This window comes from Phascolarctos cinereus, unplaced genomic scaffold, assembly GCF_003287225.1.
Source record: "Phascolarctos cinereus isolate Bilbo 61053 unplaced genomic scaffold, phaCin_HiC Scaffold_1;HRSCAF=81, whole genome shotgun sequence".
NCBI classification, from domain to species: Eukaryota; Metazoa; Chordata; class Mammalia; order Diprotodontia; family Phascolarctidae; genus Phascolarctos; species Phascolarctos cinereus.
In genome coordinates this window covers 185,820,575-185,836,815 of record NW_027555514.1, presented here as the reverse complement: position 1 = coordinate 185,836,815, position 16,241 = coordinate 185,820,575, and the positions used below count along the sequence as shown (strand labels likewise).

General features: G+C 43.1%; 1 protein-coding gene across 5 annotated transcripts in view; it reads right to left on the bottom strand.

Moving 5' to 3' along the window:
* Nucleotides 1-3,509: 3,509 nt before the first annotated feature.
* Nucleotides 3,510-16,241, bottom strand: part of NCAPD2 (non-SMC condensin I complex subunit D2) — a 45,885-nt gene continuing 33,153 nt past the window's right edge. For 4 of the 5 annotated variants that reach the window (XM_020994233.2, XM_020994236.2, XM_020994234.2 and 1 more), the window contains exons 17-32: nucleotides 16,098-16,182; nucleotides 12,850-12,983; nucleotides 12,431-12,563; nucleotides 12,255-12,339; nucleotides 12,009-12,176; nucleotides 11,355-11,527; nucleotides 10,176-10,287; nucleotides 8,909-9,032; nucleotides 8,667-8,822; nucleotides 7,892-8,069; nucleotides 7,684-7,778; nucleotides 7,022-7,102; nucleotides 5,995-6,178; nucleotides 5,682-5,811; nucleotides 4,116-4,271; nucleotides 3,510-3,735 (exon numbers count right to left, since the gene is read on the bottom strand). In XM_020994233.2, coding sequence (XP_020849892.1) covers nucleotides 3,617-3,735; nucleotides 4,116-4,271; nucleotides 5,682-5,811; nucleotides 5,995-6,178; nucleotides 7,022-7,102; nucleotides 7,684-7,778; nucleotides 7,892-8,069; nucleotides 8,667-8,822; nucleotides 8,909-9,032; nucleotides 10,176-10,287; nucleotides 11,355-11,527; nucleotides 12,009-12,176; nucleotides 12,255-12,339; nucleotides 12,431-12,563; nucleotides 12,850-12,983; nucleotides 16,098-16,182 — 2,113 coding nt within the window. In that variant the 3' untranslated portion in view covers nucleotides 3,510-3,616. The remainder of the gene's footprint in view (nucleotides 3,736-4,115; nucleotides 4,272-5,681; nucleotides 5,812-5,994; nucleotides 6,179-7,021; nucleotides 7,103-7,683; nucleotides 7,779-7,891; nucleotides 8,070-8,666; nucleotides 8,823-8,908; nucleotides 9,033-10,175; nucleotides 10,288-11,354; nucleotides 11,528-12,008; nucleotides 12,177-12,254; nucleotides 12,340-12,430; nucleotides 12,564-12,849; nucleotides 12,984-16,097; nucleotides 16,183-16,241) is intronic. The other variant, XM_020994232.2, reaches the window with a different exon arrangement.

Here is a 16,241-nt window from a genome sequence, read left to right as displayed (position 1 = left end):
TTATCCAAATCACTTTGTTGCTTTGCTACTGGGAGCCTTTAGTGCTGTAGGGAGGAGAGGAGAAGGAAGGGAGCAGTGAGATCTGCCCCACTCCTCCCCCTCTGCTCTAGAGATGGAGCATATCGCCTTGGTTACAGCTAGGATGGGGAGGAAGGGCACAGGAAGGAGATTTAAGCTTTTGGAAACCTGGGAGGTGCCCAATCCTGACTGAGAGCACAGTGCCTCTTTCTGTCCTGGGAGGTTGAGGCTAATGTAAGTCTGGAAGTCTCCTTGGTCTACTGGTACTAGCTGTGGTCAGGGATTGGGTTGAGTTAAAAGGAGGGTGTCAGGCATACAGAAAGCGGGTGCATTCCAGTAAGAGGTTAGCTGCTTCAGGAAAGAGTGAAGAAAGGATTGGTCATTTCATTTCCTTCCCAATTTCCCCATCTAAAGAGTGGGGATCACAATAAAATCTAGTGATTAGATGATCCTCTGTGAGCTCTAAATTCTGATTCTAAACGTGAAGTCATCTTGGGAATGTGTCTAAGGGTGCCAGAATGAAATCCTCTGGTTGCACTGAAAAGATTAAGAAATGGAGATATGTGGACAGCAGGTTCATGGGTAGGGGGCATCCTGGGGGCTCTTTGCTGGCTCAGGGTAATCTGAGCTCAGCTCCCTGCCCCTCTCTCTCGAAAAAGCCATTGGCTAAATTTAGCTGAGTGATAACCTTTACTTTAAAGGTTAAGAAAGGGTGGTGGTGGTGGTGCTGCTCACTGGTTCTGCTGCCTGTCACTGGGTCTGACCTGTCCTTTTCCAAAGAATGCTGCCATCTTTGGTAGCTCCTAGGCCAGTTTGTATTCATGCTTGGCAATGAGTTCATGGATTTAATGAGGCATTAGACAGAGAGGAAAGGGGGGTGGGGTGCCTGTGTGCAAAGAGGAGAGTGTCTGTTGCTTTTGGTCTTATGGGAAAGTGGCAGAAACAAGCTCTAGGGAAGAGGAATACGTGAGCATATTCATGCAACCATGCAGCATATCATGCAGGCAAAAAAATGTATGGATTTTTTATGGATTGCTTAGAGCTGAGTACTTTCCTCACTTCAGGGCCACAGGCTGACTTCTCTCCTCACAAATGGTAACCCTGAGGACCCCTCCTTAAGTAACTGTTCCCAGTCCTTCACTCCCACCCCAAACATAGAAGCAGCTCAGAGCTGGGGGAAAACTGTCTACTGTTGTCATGACAAAGGCATAATCATTCACTGATTGTCTCTCTGTTTGATGTAACTCAGCTATCACAAAGAACAAGCTTGGTGTAGGGGCAGGCTACTTTCACCCTGGTTACTGGGTCCTCCTGTACCTCCCTCAGACAGGCCTGTGCCTCCCCTTCCCCTATCCTTAAAAAACCTTCACTAGACACTTGCTCAAGCTGTCAACCTGTATCTTTCCTTCCTTAGCCAGGCAAAATCTGAGAAAATATCTATACACATTGCTCCACTTTTCTCAGTCCTCAGCCCTTTGAAATCTGGTTTGTCATCCCTGAGGCTCTTCTCTCCAGATCTCAAGTGCCCAAATCTGACAGCCTTTTCTCCCTCTTAATCCTTCTTGACCTTCCTGTTGCATTTTCCATTGTTGACTCTTGTTTGGTACTATCTTCTGGGCTCTCAAAACCACTCTCTCCTGGTTCTCTAGTTGTCTGCACCTTCCCTCCTCAACCTCTGTTGCTGGCTGTTCATCTACCATGCCTAACTCCATTTTCTGTCCCTCATGTCTTCAAGGCTTTGTTTTGGGCCCTCTTTTCTTCTTTCTACACATTTTCGGTGACATCATCAGCTCCTATAGGTTTAATCAATACCTTTATGCAAATGACTCACAGATCTAGATATCCATTTCCAATTATTCCCAAACTTTAGTCCCACAACACCAATCACCACTGTCCAATAGGTCATTTTCAAAGTGATTGTCCCATAGACAACTCAAATTCAACATGTCCAAAGCAAAAAACTGATCTTCTCAAATCTATCAAAACCTTCCAAACTTCCTCCATTCTTCCAGTCTCCCAGATTCCTAACCTCATATTTACCCTGAACTCACTGGCCCCACCTACCTCCCCATGTCTCCCATCCAACTCCTTTACTCACATAGCCACCACCACAGTTCAGGCCCTCAACACCTACCACTTCCTAGGCTTTTGCTGTGACCTCTTAATTGGTATCCCTGCTTCAAGTCCCTCCTTACCCAGATCCATTCTCCACACTGCCGCCAAAGGGATTTTCCTGAAGTTGCAGATGTGTTTTTCCTTACTCAATGAACACCAGAATAAAATATAATTTCCTCAGGTTAGCTTTTAAGGTTGCCACCTATCTCTGCAGACTCATCATACATTAGTCCCCCCTCTCCCACTCTACAATCCAGCTAAAGTAGCCTTCTCTCTGTTCCTTACACAAAGCATTTCCTGTCTCTCATGCCTGGAATGCATTTCCTCCTTACCTCTGCTCCAGAGAATCCTGTTTTTCCATCAAGGTAAAGTTTATGCAACTAGGTGCTGCAGTCAATATAGTACTGGACCACCGATGTTCAAATCCAGCCTTAGACTTTCACTAACCGTGTGACCTCGGGCAAGTCACTTTACCCTGCTTGCCCCAGTTTCCTCATGTGTAAAATGAGCGGGAGAAGGAAATGGCAAACCACTCCACTATCTTTGACAAGAAAACCCCAAATGGGGTCATGAAGAATCGGACACAACTGAACATAAGTTTATGCCATGTCCTTCTACAGGAAGGTTTGCCTACTTAGTCTCAATTGCTAGTGCCCTCCCACTCCACCTTGTGTATATTCTGTATGGACTTCAATATGCACATCTTAAATAAGTGCATATTATTTCCCCTCAGAGGATGTATGCTCCTGGAGAGTAAGGATTAATTGCCTTTGGATTTTGTGTGCTCAGTGCCTAGCAAGGTGCTTGATGTATCATGGACGTTTAACGCTTATTGACTACAGGCTATAGTAGTGTGATATGCAAATGACATGAAATGTAGCTCCAGGGTCAATCTTTAATCCCCAAGGGTCATGAGTCATGAGTTCAGCAGCTGCAACTCCTCTGAAGGACCCTCTGAAGGAAGAACAAAGGGCCTCCACCCCAGAAATAGAAGATGGTCAGGTGCTGTGGCTGTTATGTTTCTATATTAGATACAGCTTGGCTCCAGGGTCCCATAACTGAGAGGAAGGCAGACACAGGAAAGCACTCCTATTGCATGCCTATAGGTGAGGGCACTCTTAGCAGCAGCTTTGCTCCTCTTAAGTTAGTGGTGGGGAGCTTCAAAGGAAGAAAACGATGATCTCTCAGAGGCCACCTGATGCTTATTTGAGATCTCACACTGAGTTGTGCCAGCACCCTAGGGTGCCTGCATCCTTTCTCTGGTTCTTACTTGATTATCCTTCTGGGGCTGCCAGAATCAAGACAGGGCTGAAGCTTCTTAAAAGAAGGCCCCAACTTAGACCAAGGAAGGTGGTTAAGTGAAAATTCCTGGGAAGTACATGAATGTTTTTTATTTGTAAAAAACCAAGGGCACAGGGAAACATATATCACAAAGCAAGAAGAGCCAGCCTTGGCTCAATTATTTCCACAGGGCCCCCTCTCCCTACATGACAGGGATGGGAGGAAGGCACCTTAAGGCCTTTTGGCTGTGGGTAGATGCTCGGCGGATAGGGGTTGTCTTCTTAGGTGTTTCATCATCTTCTGTCATCTCTGCTGAGCACTCTGAGGAAGAGAGGGGTGGAAGGGGTAAGAGAAAGTTGAAGCATGAAAGTAAAGAACAGGTCACCCAAAACAGACTGGCTACAGACAGAAAGAAAGAGCACTGACTGGAATTCAGGAGGCTGCGGTTCTCATTTTACCTGTGACCTTATATCTATGGGCCTTCCCTATACAATGAAGAGGTGGCCCTAGATGACCTTTAAGGATCCTTCTGGCTCCCTGAACAGTCTAGGATGCTGTGATTGCTGGTGTTACCTGTCACCAGTTCCCGAATCATGGGGCAGTGAAGTCCTCTAGTTCAGGGTGAGCCATAGTAGACCTCATCTACCTGTGCACTCTCACTCTTGGCCCTAGGTACTACACTGCGGATTTGAAACATTTACCTTCCTCACTGGATTCATCGCTGGAAAAGACGATTGCAGTTTTCTTAGAAACTGGCTTTCTGGTGTTAGGACGTTGTTTAGTAGTACCCCGAGGATGAGGGGTGACAAAGTCACTGTCTGAAGTGGTTGAGGGGAGGCTTTGGCGAAGCCAGGTGTCTAGGGTCACAGGAAGAAGACATGGATGAGTGTCAGGATCCAGTCAAGCTTCTTTTAGTGGAGACATTTCCCTCTCTCCTCTACATTTAATTTCTTTTTAAAATTGCAATTAAAATTACATTTAAAAAAAATCAATCTAAGTCTCCTTTCTCTTTTTCCTATCCCCTATATCACATTACAGAAAAACAAAACCCTTATAACAGACATGCATAGTCAAGCAAAAAAAATTCTCCTACTGGCCACCTCCAAAAAATGTTTCTCAATCTAAACCCTCTGTTAGGGACATCATTAGTCCCTTGGATTGGGTAGAGTTCTTAAATCTTTCAAAGTTGTCTGTCTTTAAAGAGTATTGTTATTATAGAAATCATTCTCTTGATTCTGCTCACCTTATTCTATTTTGGTTCATGCATCCCTTTCATCATTTTCATGCAAGTCTTCCCTTTCATGTTTTCTCTGCAACCTTCCCCTTCATCATTTCTTACAGCACAGTAGGACTACATCATACTGATGTACCGTAATTTGTTTGGTTAGTTTTCAATTAATGGGCAATCTGATTCCACTTCTTTGACACCACAAAGAACTGCTATAATTATTTTTGTACATATAGGTCTTTTTCCGCTTTCTTTGCCCTCTTTGGAGTATACACCTAATAGTGGTATCAACGGGTTTATGTATGTAGTTTGATAACTTTTTTGGCATTGTTCCAAATTGCTTTCCAGAATAGTTGGCTCAATTTATAGTGCCATAGTATATTAAATGTACCTGTTTTCTCACAGCTACTCAAGAATTTTTTACATTTTCTTGGGTGAACTTGGTAATTCAGTGGGGGTGAGGTGGAACCTCAAAGTTGCTTTAATTTGCATATCATTATTATTATTGATTTGGGGCATTTTTATATGGTTATTGAAAATTTGGATTTCTCCCTCTGAAAACTGCCTATTCATATCCTTTAATCACTTATCAATTGGGAAATTGCTCTTCTTAAAAATGTGACTCAGTTCCCTGTGACCTTTATCAGATCAATTTGATGCAAAGACTTTTCCTCCCGGTTACCTACTTCTCTTCCAATTTTAGCTGCACTGGTTTTATGTGTGTAAAACCTTTTTCATTTTTTGTAGTCAAAACGATCCATTTTACCTTCTGTGAATTCTTCCCCATCCACAGACCTGAAAGATCCTTTCTTCCCTGCTACTCTCATATGTAAGTCATATACCCATTTGGAACTTATCTGGGTGTATGCTGTGCACTGCTGACTCCACCTAGTTTCTGCCAGATTGCCTTCCCAGTTTCCTTAGCAGTTTTTGTCGAACAATGAATTTGTCCTACAATACTAACCCCTGTCCTAATCAGCAGCTTCTCATTTGTGCCATTGGTTCTTTTACACATTTTAACTTGATCTATCTCACATACCACTGGTGTGCTTTCTAGTCGTTGGCTGGGACAGCTGATCAGCACCTTGATCAGTCTCAGGCTCCTGGGCTCCATCTAGTCCTCCTGTGTGACAGGCCCGAAGTTTTTGTTCAAATTCATCCACCAGAGCCTGAAGTAAAAGGGGAAGGAATCAAGAAAGGGTCTGGAAACATGGTTATTGCCATGCAGGACAAAAAATAAAGTCTGGTAATAATTGAAGTCTAAAGTCTTATTTGCTCAGTTAGGAGGCCACTAGCATTGCTCAGAGGGCAGTAAAGATCTCCAGAAGAACAGAGCTGCGGGCCCTCCTCACCTTGCCCTCGGGCTTAGCCCAGCGCCGAAGCTTGCCTACAGTGGCCAGGAAGGCACTGAAGATGGTCTCATCGGACAATTTGTCTCCAAAGCACTCAAAGTTGTCTTGCATCTTACGAAGGCCTCGCTCTGTCAGGGGCAGCAATGACAGACAGTAGGCCAGATCTCTGTGCTGCCTCTCAGTCCTGAGGACAGACATGAATTCATGAGAGTAGGGAGGGGCAGGCATTAAATCAAGCAATCACAAAGCATTTGCTAAGTGCTTACAGTGTGCCAGGTACAGCAGATCCTAATACAAAAGTTAGGTAGTGCCTGCTCTCAAAGAACTTAGATTTTTCATGGATAAGTAACAACAAGAGAGGTGTGCACAGATAAATATACACAGCATATATTAAAAAAATACAGTGGGTGGGTGGGGGGCACACTAAGAACTGGGGAAACCAGCAAAGCCTTTTGAAAGCAGTGGCTCTTAAGCCAAATCTTGAAGGGAACTAGGGATTCCAAGAGGCACAGGTAAAGAGGAAGCTCATTCCAAGCACAGGAGACAACATGTGCACTATGGACTGTCATCTCTGAGGAACAGAATGCAGGCCACCTTGTAACCAGCCTGGATATAAAAGCTCCAGTCAGGCTGAGAAGCTCTTTAAATACCAAAATGGGAGCCTGCTAACGACAACTGTGACACATTGAGGCCTCTTGAGTAGAAGAGGGACAAGGTCAGATCTACACTTCAAGAACGTCAGCTTGGCAGTGGTCAGGTTAGATATAGACTGAATGCATGTAATAGTCTGAGAGGTGATGAGAACCTGGATGTCTTCTATGTGCCTCTGCCACGTGCCCAAGATCACACAGGTGTTAAGTTATAGTCATGATTTAAGTTCATATTAAAGTCCAGCCTTCTTTCCACTGTTCCACCATGCCCCTTCTGGTCCTCATCACCCATAGCTCTAGGGAGACTCTAGGGTCAGGCTGGGAGAGGGGAGGGATTCTTTCCTGCCCAGGTTCCTTTAGCATGTTGACCAGCATACCGGGCTGTTCTGAACCTCTGGCACAGCTTCTCCACCATACTCTCTGTCTGCTTGTCCTTGGTGATGTAGGACAGAAGCTGCCTGTGAGGGAGAAGAGAATTGTGGCTCCCATCAAGGCCTATCCTTTCCCACCCTTACATTATATTCTGCCACTCCTTTGCTTGGGTAGAAGGGATCTTCTTTTCCACAGCCCTAGGAATTTCTAACTGACCTTCTGACTTCTCCCATCTAGAGATTTTAATGGAATCTCAAAGATCATCTTGATCAACCTGTATCTGAGCAAGATACAGAAACCAAGGGAACAATTTAAAAAACGAAAAACAAACTGGCATATGGTCTAGGTAGAAAAAGAAACAGGGTTTTGTATGTCAGAGAGAAGAAAGAAGTTCTCTACAACATACCTAGCAAGTACTACTCTAGCTCTTGCACAAAGGTCTTTCAAAACCCTCCCTAGTTGTTAGAATGCTCTTTTCTTTTAAAAATCAAGCCAAAGATTTGCCCCCTGGGCCAAACAGAACAAGCCGTCTTTCACATGATCCTTCAAGGACTTGAGGACAGATCCCAATCCCCTTCACTCTTCTCTAGGCTGCACAATCCTAGTGGGGTCGCCACCATGTCACAGGAAAAGTTCCAGGGGATGCTTTGTGGCCCAGGGCAGGCACCTCATGATGGTGTGGAAACATTCCTCTTCCACTCCACTTTCAGGATCAGACAGGCGACTTATAATGTCAGGAAGCAGATTGTAGACTACATTGCCCTGTAGGGGAGAGAAACAGAGGCAGCTGGAAGTACGTGACTGACAGGCACATGCACACCTCTAGTCTGGCACACTCTCCTTTTGGCCTCCTCTGAGTGGGCTCACCCTCTCACCTTGCCAGCAAGCTCATTGAAAAAATTCTTCGCTAGAGCAGCTACTTCAGGCTCCGGGTCAATAAGCAACACAGCCATCTCGCTCACCTGCCCTTTCACCCTCACTAGATCCTTCAGGATTAGATGTGTCATTACCAACCCTGCTGTTTTCCGAACTTGAGAAGCTGGGTCACGGAGCCTAGGGCAGACATTCAAGGTCAGTGGGAACACCTCAGCACCAGTTCCATTCAGGGGAAAGGAAGCTTTCCTTGTAGGGACCAAGGCTCTATATATGCTCCCAAAACAACTTCCTATGTGAGAGCCAAGAAATCCCCAAAGCATGAACCATCCCCCTCCCTCACCCCCCCCCCCATAATGGTGATGAAAAAGGTGGCTTCAGAGGGCCACAGACGAGGGAAAAAAGTCAATGTTTTGAGTTTTGTTCTCAGGTGTCCAGATCAGCAATGTGATTAGCCTCAAATCAGTATTTGGCACAACAGCTTCTAATACATACTCAAAGTAGTGCTGATGACTGATACTGTTTCAATTGCTGATTCAAGTGACTCTTGCCTGAATTTCAAGTTCCTAGGGGCAGCTAGGTGGTGCAGTGGATTGAGTACCGGCTCTGGATTCAGGAGGACCTGAGTTCAAATCCAGCCTCAGACACACAACACGTACTTAGCTGTGTGACCCTGGGCAAGTCACTTAACCCCACTGCCTAGTTCTCCCCACCCCAAAAAAGAATTTCAGGTTCCTAACCATTGGTGACAGTTGAGTCTCATGTGGTAAGTCTTACCTAGCATAAAGGTTAGGAGTCCAGGGCTCTACCAGGTTGGGGAATCTGATAGCTAAATCCCCAATAGCCACCATGAGGTTGGATCGAACAACAGGAAGTGAAGACTTTTCCAACATAGTGAAGAGGAGGCGGAGCTGGGAATCACAGAAAGTAGCACTGGGGGCAGAGAAAGGAAGGATACTTAAGGAAGTGATACTCCCTCAATTCTCTTTTAAAAGGCTGCGCCACAAACCAAGACCTACCTGATCATGCAGAACTTGCCAAGAGCTAGTGAAGCAGCTGTAGAGAGGGCTGGGTCACTGTAGAGGCCAGGATTATTACAGACCTTGAGCAAAAGGGGCACAAAAGCTGAGAGTAACTGTTTGCCTGTTGGGAGACAAAGGGATCAAGCTTCAGGCTGGAGATAGGAGCTAAAGCAGTAGGCAGCACACAATAACTTTGACCCAGCAATTCCACTATGGGGACCAGAGCCAAAGGATGCTATTAAAAGGGGGAAAAAATCTGCACAAAAACGTCCACAGCTGTTTTACCTGTAATAGCAAAAAATCCGAAATAATCTCTACCTATTGACACACCATACATAAGGCAGTGGCTAGACAGCTGGGCTTAGAGTCAGGAAAACCCAAGTTCAAATCCAGCCTCAGACACATATAAATGTAAGTGGTGTGACCCTGAGCAAGTCATTTAACCTGTCTGCTTCTATTTCTTCAACTGTAAAATGAGGATCATAACATATTAATCATATGAAATAATTTATTATTACTGTTGTTTATATGTATAATAATACCTCCCAGGGTTGTTGTGAGGCTCAAATAAGATAATATTCGTAAAGCATTTATTATTAGCACAGTGCCTGGCCTCATAAATGCTTTTCCCCTTTTTCCTTTATAGAGAGACTGGTGTATCAGTATAATTGGATACAACTGTGCTATAAAAATAGGAATAACACAAAGAAATATGAGCAGATAGGAGGTGATACAAAGTAAGGACGACAGAATTAGAAAAACGGCAACAAAATCTCTGCATACAGATGGGACAAGACCAGCTACAGAGCAAAGAAATCATTCTTATTATTTTAAGTTTGTATTACATTTTCCCAATAAACTCCTGTGCCTTACCGTGGGGCAGAACTGACGCTAGATGTACGTCTTACCCATGTTAGAAAGACTTTGCCTAAGAGCTCCAGGCCAGACTGTATGTCTGTCTGTGACTAATGGACAGACCAATGTCTAATTTAGCTAAGTTTGGAGAGGTTGGCCACACAGTGATGAATTTTTTTTTTCTACTGCAGCGTGGAGGGCTTGTGAACTGCTGGTGAAGGAAGTAGCAACACCCACTACGTAATGAATTCTTGAATTTATGTCTAGGTACTACATTATAATTTTAAAAATCAAAGTGTAAATTTGTACTTACTGAAGATATTATTAAATTTACAATAAGCATTATGGTTTCTTGTTAAAAAGTAAATTAGTCTGGGACAAAGGAATACCACCTTGCCCCCTCATTTACCATCTAGCAGCTCCATCTCACAGATACTTCGGATCAGCTCTGCCTCTGTGTCATCAGCAGAAGCACCTACTAGGCCTAACTCCTCCTCCATGGTACTCTCATTGCTGGTATTCTAGGGAAGAGATTAGGACATCACGAAATTATCAGAGCAATTAAGAAGTCCTCAACAACTCTTATTCTAGCCTTTATTCACTTTGCAGTTTGCTTCTGGAGAATTAACATGACACACTAAATTAAAGGCAATGTTTAGAAAAAAATCCCAGTCCTATCTCCTATTCCAGGACTATTTCTAAAAGATAATAGAAGAATTCAGTGGAGAAAACATAAAGTTCAAAATCAGGTAACCTGGGCCCAAGAAGCAAAGACTGTTACTCATGTTTCAAATAATTTGAGTATAACTTGTTACATCTCAGCACTCTCTCTCTCTCTCTGGGACCTTGGGTTCCTAGAAGTTATTGCTAGCAGAGTTGAGAACCAGCTTAGCTAAGTCGGAAGCGGTTCATCACCACGTGATTGTAATTTGTTTGGTCATAGCAGTGAATTAAAGCATTGACTAAAAGTGTGGAGCCTTGGTCTGGGGCAGTGGAGGGAGTACCCACACCGATTAAAAATCATACAGCCTTGTATTTATTAATGAAACTTTTTCATTATAATTTATAAATAAGTCTATTTACTGAGATTTAATAACCATTAACACAAACTGTCAAAAACATACCAAATAAAATGTCATATTTTATAGGAAATGAGGTATTTATAAAACACTTTGTAAACCCTAAAGTGCTATATATGCATCAGCTTTTGAGAGAAGAAGAGGGGGGAATAAAGAGAAAACAGATTGGAAATCATAGGTCCAAAACAATAACCATAATAATAATAATGAAGACAACAGAATAAAATCTTAAAAATTCAGCATGAAAAAAGTAAAACCCAAAGAATTAACAATCAACAGAATATTTTTTATTCTGTGTCTCTACATAGTTCTACTACCTCTGACTTTACTGAATAACTGTTTATACCCTTTCTTTGTGGTGTGAACAAAGCAAAGATGTTTTTTCCCCTCTCCATTTCATAGCTAGGAATAGGGAGGTCTCAAATGGGAAAATAACTGCTCTCAAGTCACATAGCAAATCAGAGGGGAGGGCTGGGAGGTGGGACAGGTGCTCAGATACCCCATCTGACCTTCTCCTTCTGCCCTTTCGTCTTGGCTTCCTCCTGCTCTTCTCGAAGGACACGGCGTCGGCGGAGCTCACTGCTCACTGACTGCTCTAAATGCACCAGCTGTTGTAGGGCCACATCACCAGCCAAGGACAGCAGGTTCATCAGCAGGAAGGTGGGAAGTGTAGCTGCTGCTTCTGAGGAGAAATAAGCAACTGCATTTCAGGGCCCTTCTTCTCAGATTTCTAATGTTTTCTTTCTCTCTCACTTGTTCTGGTACTGCTCTGATTGAGAAAAGGAGGGGTTCTCTGCTTTGGTTCATGAGTGTGTATGCACATAAAAATAAATAAACACAAGTACCCAAAGCATATATAGAAAGATGCATGCCCTCCTGAACCCAGGCCTATACAACAGCAGGTATCATGCTTACATTTGAGCCCCCACATCCCTAACAGGATGATCACAGGTAGTATTTGCTTCCACCATGTCATATTCCCCCCTAAGTATCTGCTCACGTTCCTTGGCAGCAGGAATGCTGTGGAGGGAGGGAAGCAGGGCACAAAGCTTTTGAACATGTCACCCTGCTTGAACATCCCTCTCCAACTCCACCCTCCAGGTCTGGGCATTAAGCATCCCCTCTCTCTAGGCACTCGCCTTGTGCCCACTTTCCCCACTTACTAGTGCCTTCCTCAGTTGTACCTGGGTCCTCTACCCTCTCCAGCGTCTGCTTTCCACAACCTTGTAACAGTTGAGCACAGATCACCTCAGGTCCTTCTGCTAGCTGGTAGATAAGGGTCACTGCCACCTCCTTGAAGGGGATCCAGAGTGGGTCGGGGTGGACAAAACCTGTAAGAAATTTAAGGAGATATCTATTTCTTAAAAGGACACTTTCCCTGTCTTCACACCTGTATCTTAGCAACTAACCTTTAATCACCATCTCCTGGAGCCGCTCGAACAATTGGTGGTCTTGGGGCAGCCGGAATGGAGGGTGGCTTTTGCCCAGGCCAGGCTATGGTAAACAAGAGAGTGATTTCTGGAGCAGGCAAAATCATCTTTCCTATTCCAAACCAGGCAGTGTATAAAAACCATCCCACACTCACCTTCAGGCTGTCAGAGATGTTGGCAATGGCCTGGCATACCTGCTGGGCCAGTCGATAATCCTGTTCTACCTTTTCCTCTAGTCCCACACTTACTAGTGTGTCCAGATTGCTGCCCACAATCTCTGGCTTTCCTCTGGGGGAGGAAAATGTGGGGGTTAAGGATAGTTATATAATAACATATATCCTAAATGTCTACTGAGTGCTAAACCTGCAGCATACTGGAGCTTCCAATGGACAGAAAGAGCCACTGGGTAAGGCTCTGACCTGGGCACAAGTCTCACAGTTATGACAGCAACACCCACATTGCTCAGTTTGTTATTGCTGGAAGGCAAAGGAAGGTAACAAGGACTGTTCCCTCAGACTTGGCCTCTTCTCTCAAATCCCACTCCATGTCTACATATAAGTCCCCTGAGCCTTACTTGGCCATCATTCCAAGTAGCATGACAGAGGAGCAGCGCTCCAGGGGGGAACAGGGAACCTTCTCGGTAACATGTTCCCACAACAGTTGGGTTACTGCTGGCTTCAGTTCTCCTTTCTGCACAAATTCACACAACTGAAGAAAAGAAAACAAAAAGAAGGCTCATCAGGGGACTAAAAAAAAAAACAGAAACAAAAACAAAAAAGCTCTTCTCCCTGCTCCCCCTTTATTTCTCTGAATACTTGGGCATACAGCAGTTTCAAAAGGCAAGGTGGCACCAAGGACAGGTGCTCTACTTTTGGTAGGTAATGCACAGGAACATAGCAAGTGTTCATACTTCTAATTAATACCTCCATCAGATAACTCCCAAATCGAAGGCCTCAAGCCATTCCTATAGTTTCGACTGCAACATGGACATTTTACTAGGATGACTTTTTTGAAAAAATTTTTGAAAAGAATGTTAAAGTGTTGTATAGTGCCTTTCATTTTACATGTCATTTTCAATACACTGATTCACTGAATCCTCCTTTCTAACAATGAAGAGGTTAAATTAAACCAACCAATAGGGACTGTAGTTGCCAGCACATGCAAGAGTCCATGCCCAGGAGTCCCTTGATCTCTCCAGAAAGGAGGAAGGTGTGTTTCCTCACCTGTTCTGGACTGAGATCCCTCATTTTCATTAATTAGAACCTAGCTTTCAGTACCGTATTCATTACAGCATGTATATTGTTCTCCTTTTTCTGCTTACTTCACTCTGTATCAGTTCATAAAAGTCTTACTATGTTTTTGGATTCACTATATTCATGGTTTCACATGACACAGTTCCCCCCCCTCTTTAAAGTGAGGTGTCTCTTCCCAAAAGTCCTGGTGAGGAACCTCCCTATATCAATGTGTTTCAACAACTATTATACAACTGAAAGTATTAGAGTTGCCTGGGGAACTAAGAGGTTAAGACACTTGATGCACACACTGCCGTGTGTGTGTGTGTGTGTGTGTGTGTGTGTGTGTATTCCCAAGTGTACAATTTGTTTAGCCATTTCCCCAGTTAATGAGTATCAACTTTGTTTTCAAGCTTTTCACTACCACAAGAACTATGAATATCTGGATGCTGATGGGGCCCTTCTTTCTGTCTTTGACCTCCTGGGGCCCATGCCCAACACTGATATCACTGGGTATTAACAGTTTAGTGCCTTTTCTCAAACAACTTCAGAATTTCTCCATAATTCCTCCAACATGACATTTCTTTCTTTTATCATCAGGTACCTTGTTGAATATGAAGGGATAGCATGTCCCAGAATGAACTCCTCTTTACCTCCATTTTTTATTTACTTAATTCAAAAAATCACAAATTCTAAAAGCTGGAATGAACCTCAGAATGGTTTTAGTCCAACCCATATCTGAACAAGACTCTCTTCTACAAACATTCAAAATAACTGGTTTTCTAGTATTTGCCTCAAGATGTTCTATGAGGGTGAACCTGCCACTTTTCAAAACAGCCCATTCCACATCAGAACAGCTTTAACTAGTAGAAAATGTTTTCCTTATATTAAGTCTAAATTTGCCTCTTTGCAACTTCCACTCATTCCTGGCTCTGCTCTGGGGGCCAAGCCCAACAAGTCCGATCCCTTTTCTCCTGACGTTTCACTCGGCACAAAACCTTGGAGTCACCTCTGACTCTTTCTTTTCCATGTTAGTTACCAAGTTTCCCTTCTGATTGACATGTCTATCATTCTTTCCATCCTCATAAGTCAGCATACTGGTCCAGGTCCGTATCATCTCATGTTGGTATTATTGCACTGGTCTCTAAACATGCCTCCCTGCCTCTAATTGCTGACCTCTTTCCAATCCACCTTGCATATCTATCAGCTTAAGTTTCCTTAAGTAAATAAAAATGGTTCACTTACTCTTTTATGACTACTTTTATCTACTGTTTAGTTAACAATTTGTCCCGTAGTCATAGTGGTAAAAGATCTCTCTCCACTTCTCCTATAATTATTTTATGATAGGACCCTTTATCTTTAAGTCATTGATCCATTTGGAGTTTACTATGTTATATGTGATGTAAAATATTAGTCTATACCTAATTTCTACCAAACCATCGGAAACAATTTGGAGCTATAACCCAAAAGTCACCAAATTAAACAGAGAAGAATAGCATGTACTCTGACTGGGCAATAATACTACATTGAGGCATATGTATTGCATGGAGATAAAGGATAATCTATAGGCATTTTTATATAAATGTTAGCAATTATTGTGATTATTGTTATTGTTGTTGTAAAATGGGGATAATAAAGCACCTACCTGGTTGGTTCTTCACTTGTAAAGTGAGGGAATTAGATTAGATAGCAAATGTCTCTTTCACAAATTCTGGCATTCTGTGATTCTAGTTATCTCCCTGTTCAAAAATTCCCACCACCTATAGCCAATGACAGCTCGCATTTCTATGGTACTTTAAAGTTGTCAGTGGGGTAAGGCTATGCCAGTGGACCTTAGGACATTTTTTGGTGGATTTCTAAGCCAGCTGCTGCCACCTTCCCTAAGCCTCCCTTCCTCCCAGTTTACAGAGATTCTCAATGGGGCAAGAGTAAAACAGCTAACTGTAGTATTCCATCAGCTTCATCCACCTTGGTGATCTCAAGACTTTAGGGTAACAATGCTTTACAACAGTTTTGGGACCCCTGATCTACAGGAAGAAATGGGTGTCACATTCAAAGTCCTTTAGAAGCTAGTTCAACTTTGTTTTAACCTTTCCAACTTCATCTACCACTCATTCTACTATGGTCAAACTGGTCAATTCCCTTACTGCCCTCCAAATATACAACTTCCTACCTTTGGACTTCTGCTCTAGGCTGAAGTCTGTCAGGAATTCCCTTCTTTCAATCTAACTCAAACTCATTCTTCAAGACACAGATCAAATCCTATCTCTTCCATTTGGTTTTTGACAACTACTTCAAATGATATTAATATTGCTTCTCCTTTGAATTCTTTCTCATAGCCCTTACTGCCTGTATTACTCTTTTTGGCAGATAACATACTATCTTTTAATGATATTTAAATGGGTCATGTATATTTTGTTAAGATGGATTGTAAACTCTTTTCTCTTTTCGTAGGGGGTTTAAAGAAAGAAAAACGTATTTCTGTTGCATTCCTCACCCTGCCTAACCCAATGTTGGGCACAAAGGAGTAATTCACTAAATACTTAATGAATAAAAGCTTGAAGATAAGACAGAATGTGAAGACACTTACAATTTCTTCCAGACACTGAATTGTCCCAACTGAAGCATCCACGAGGAGCAGAGAGAGGTTTTCAATTAAAGTCTGGGCCTTGTCTCTGCGGGATCAGCAGTAAGCAATTTAATTCAGAAATTAATAGTTTCTTTACAATTCCTC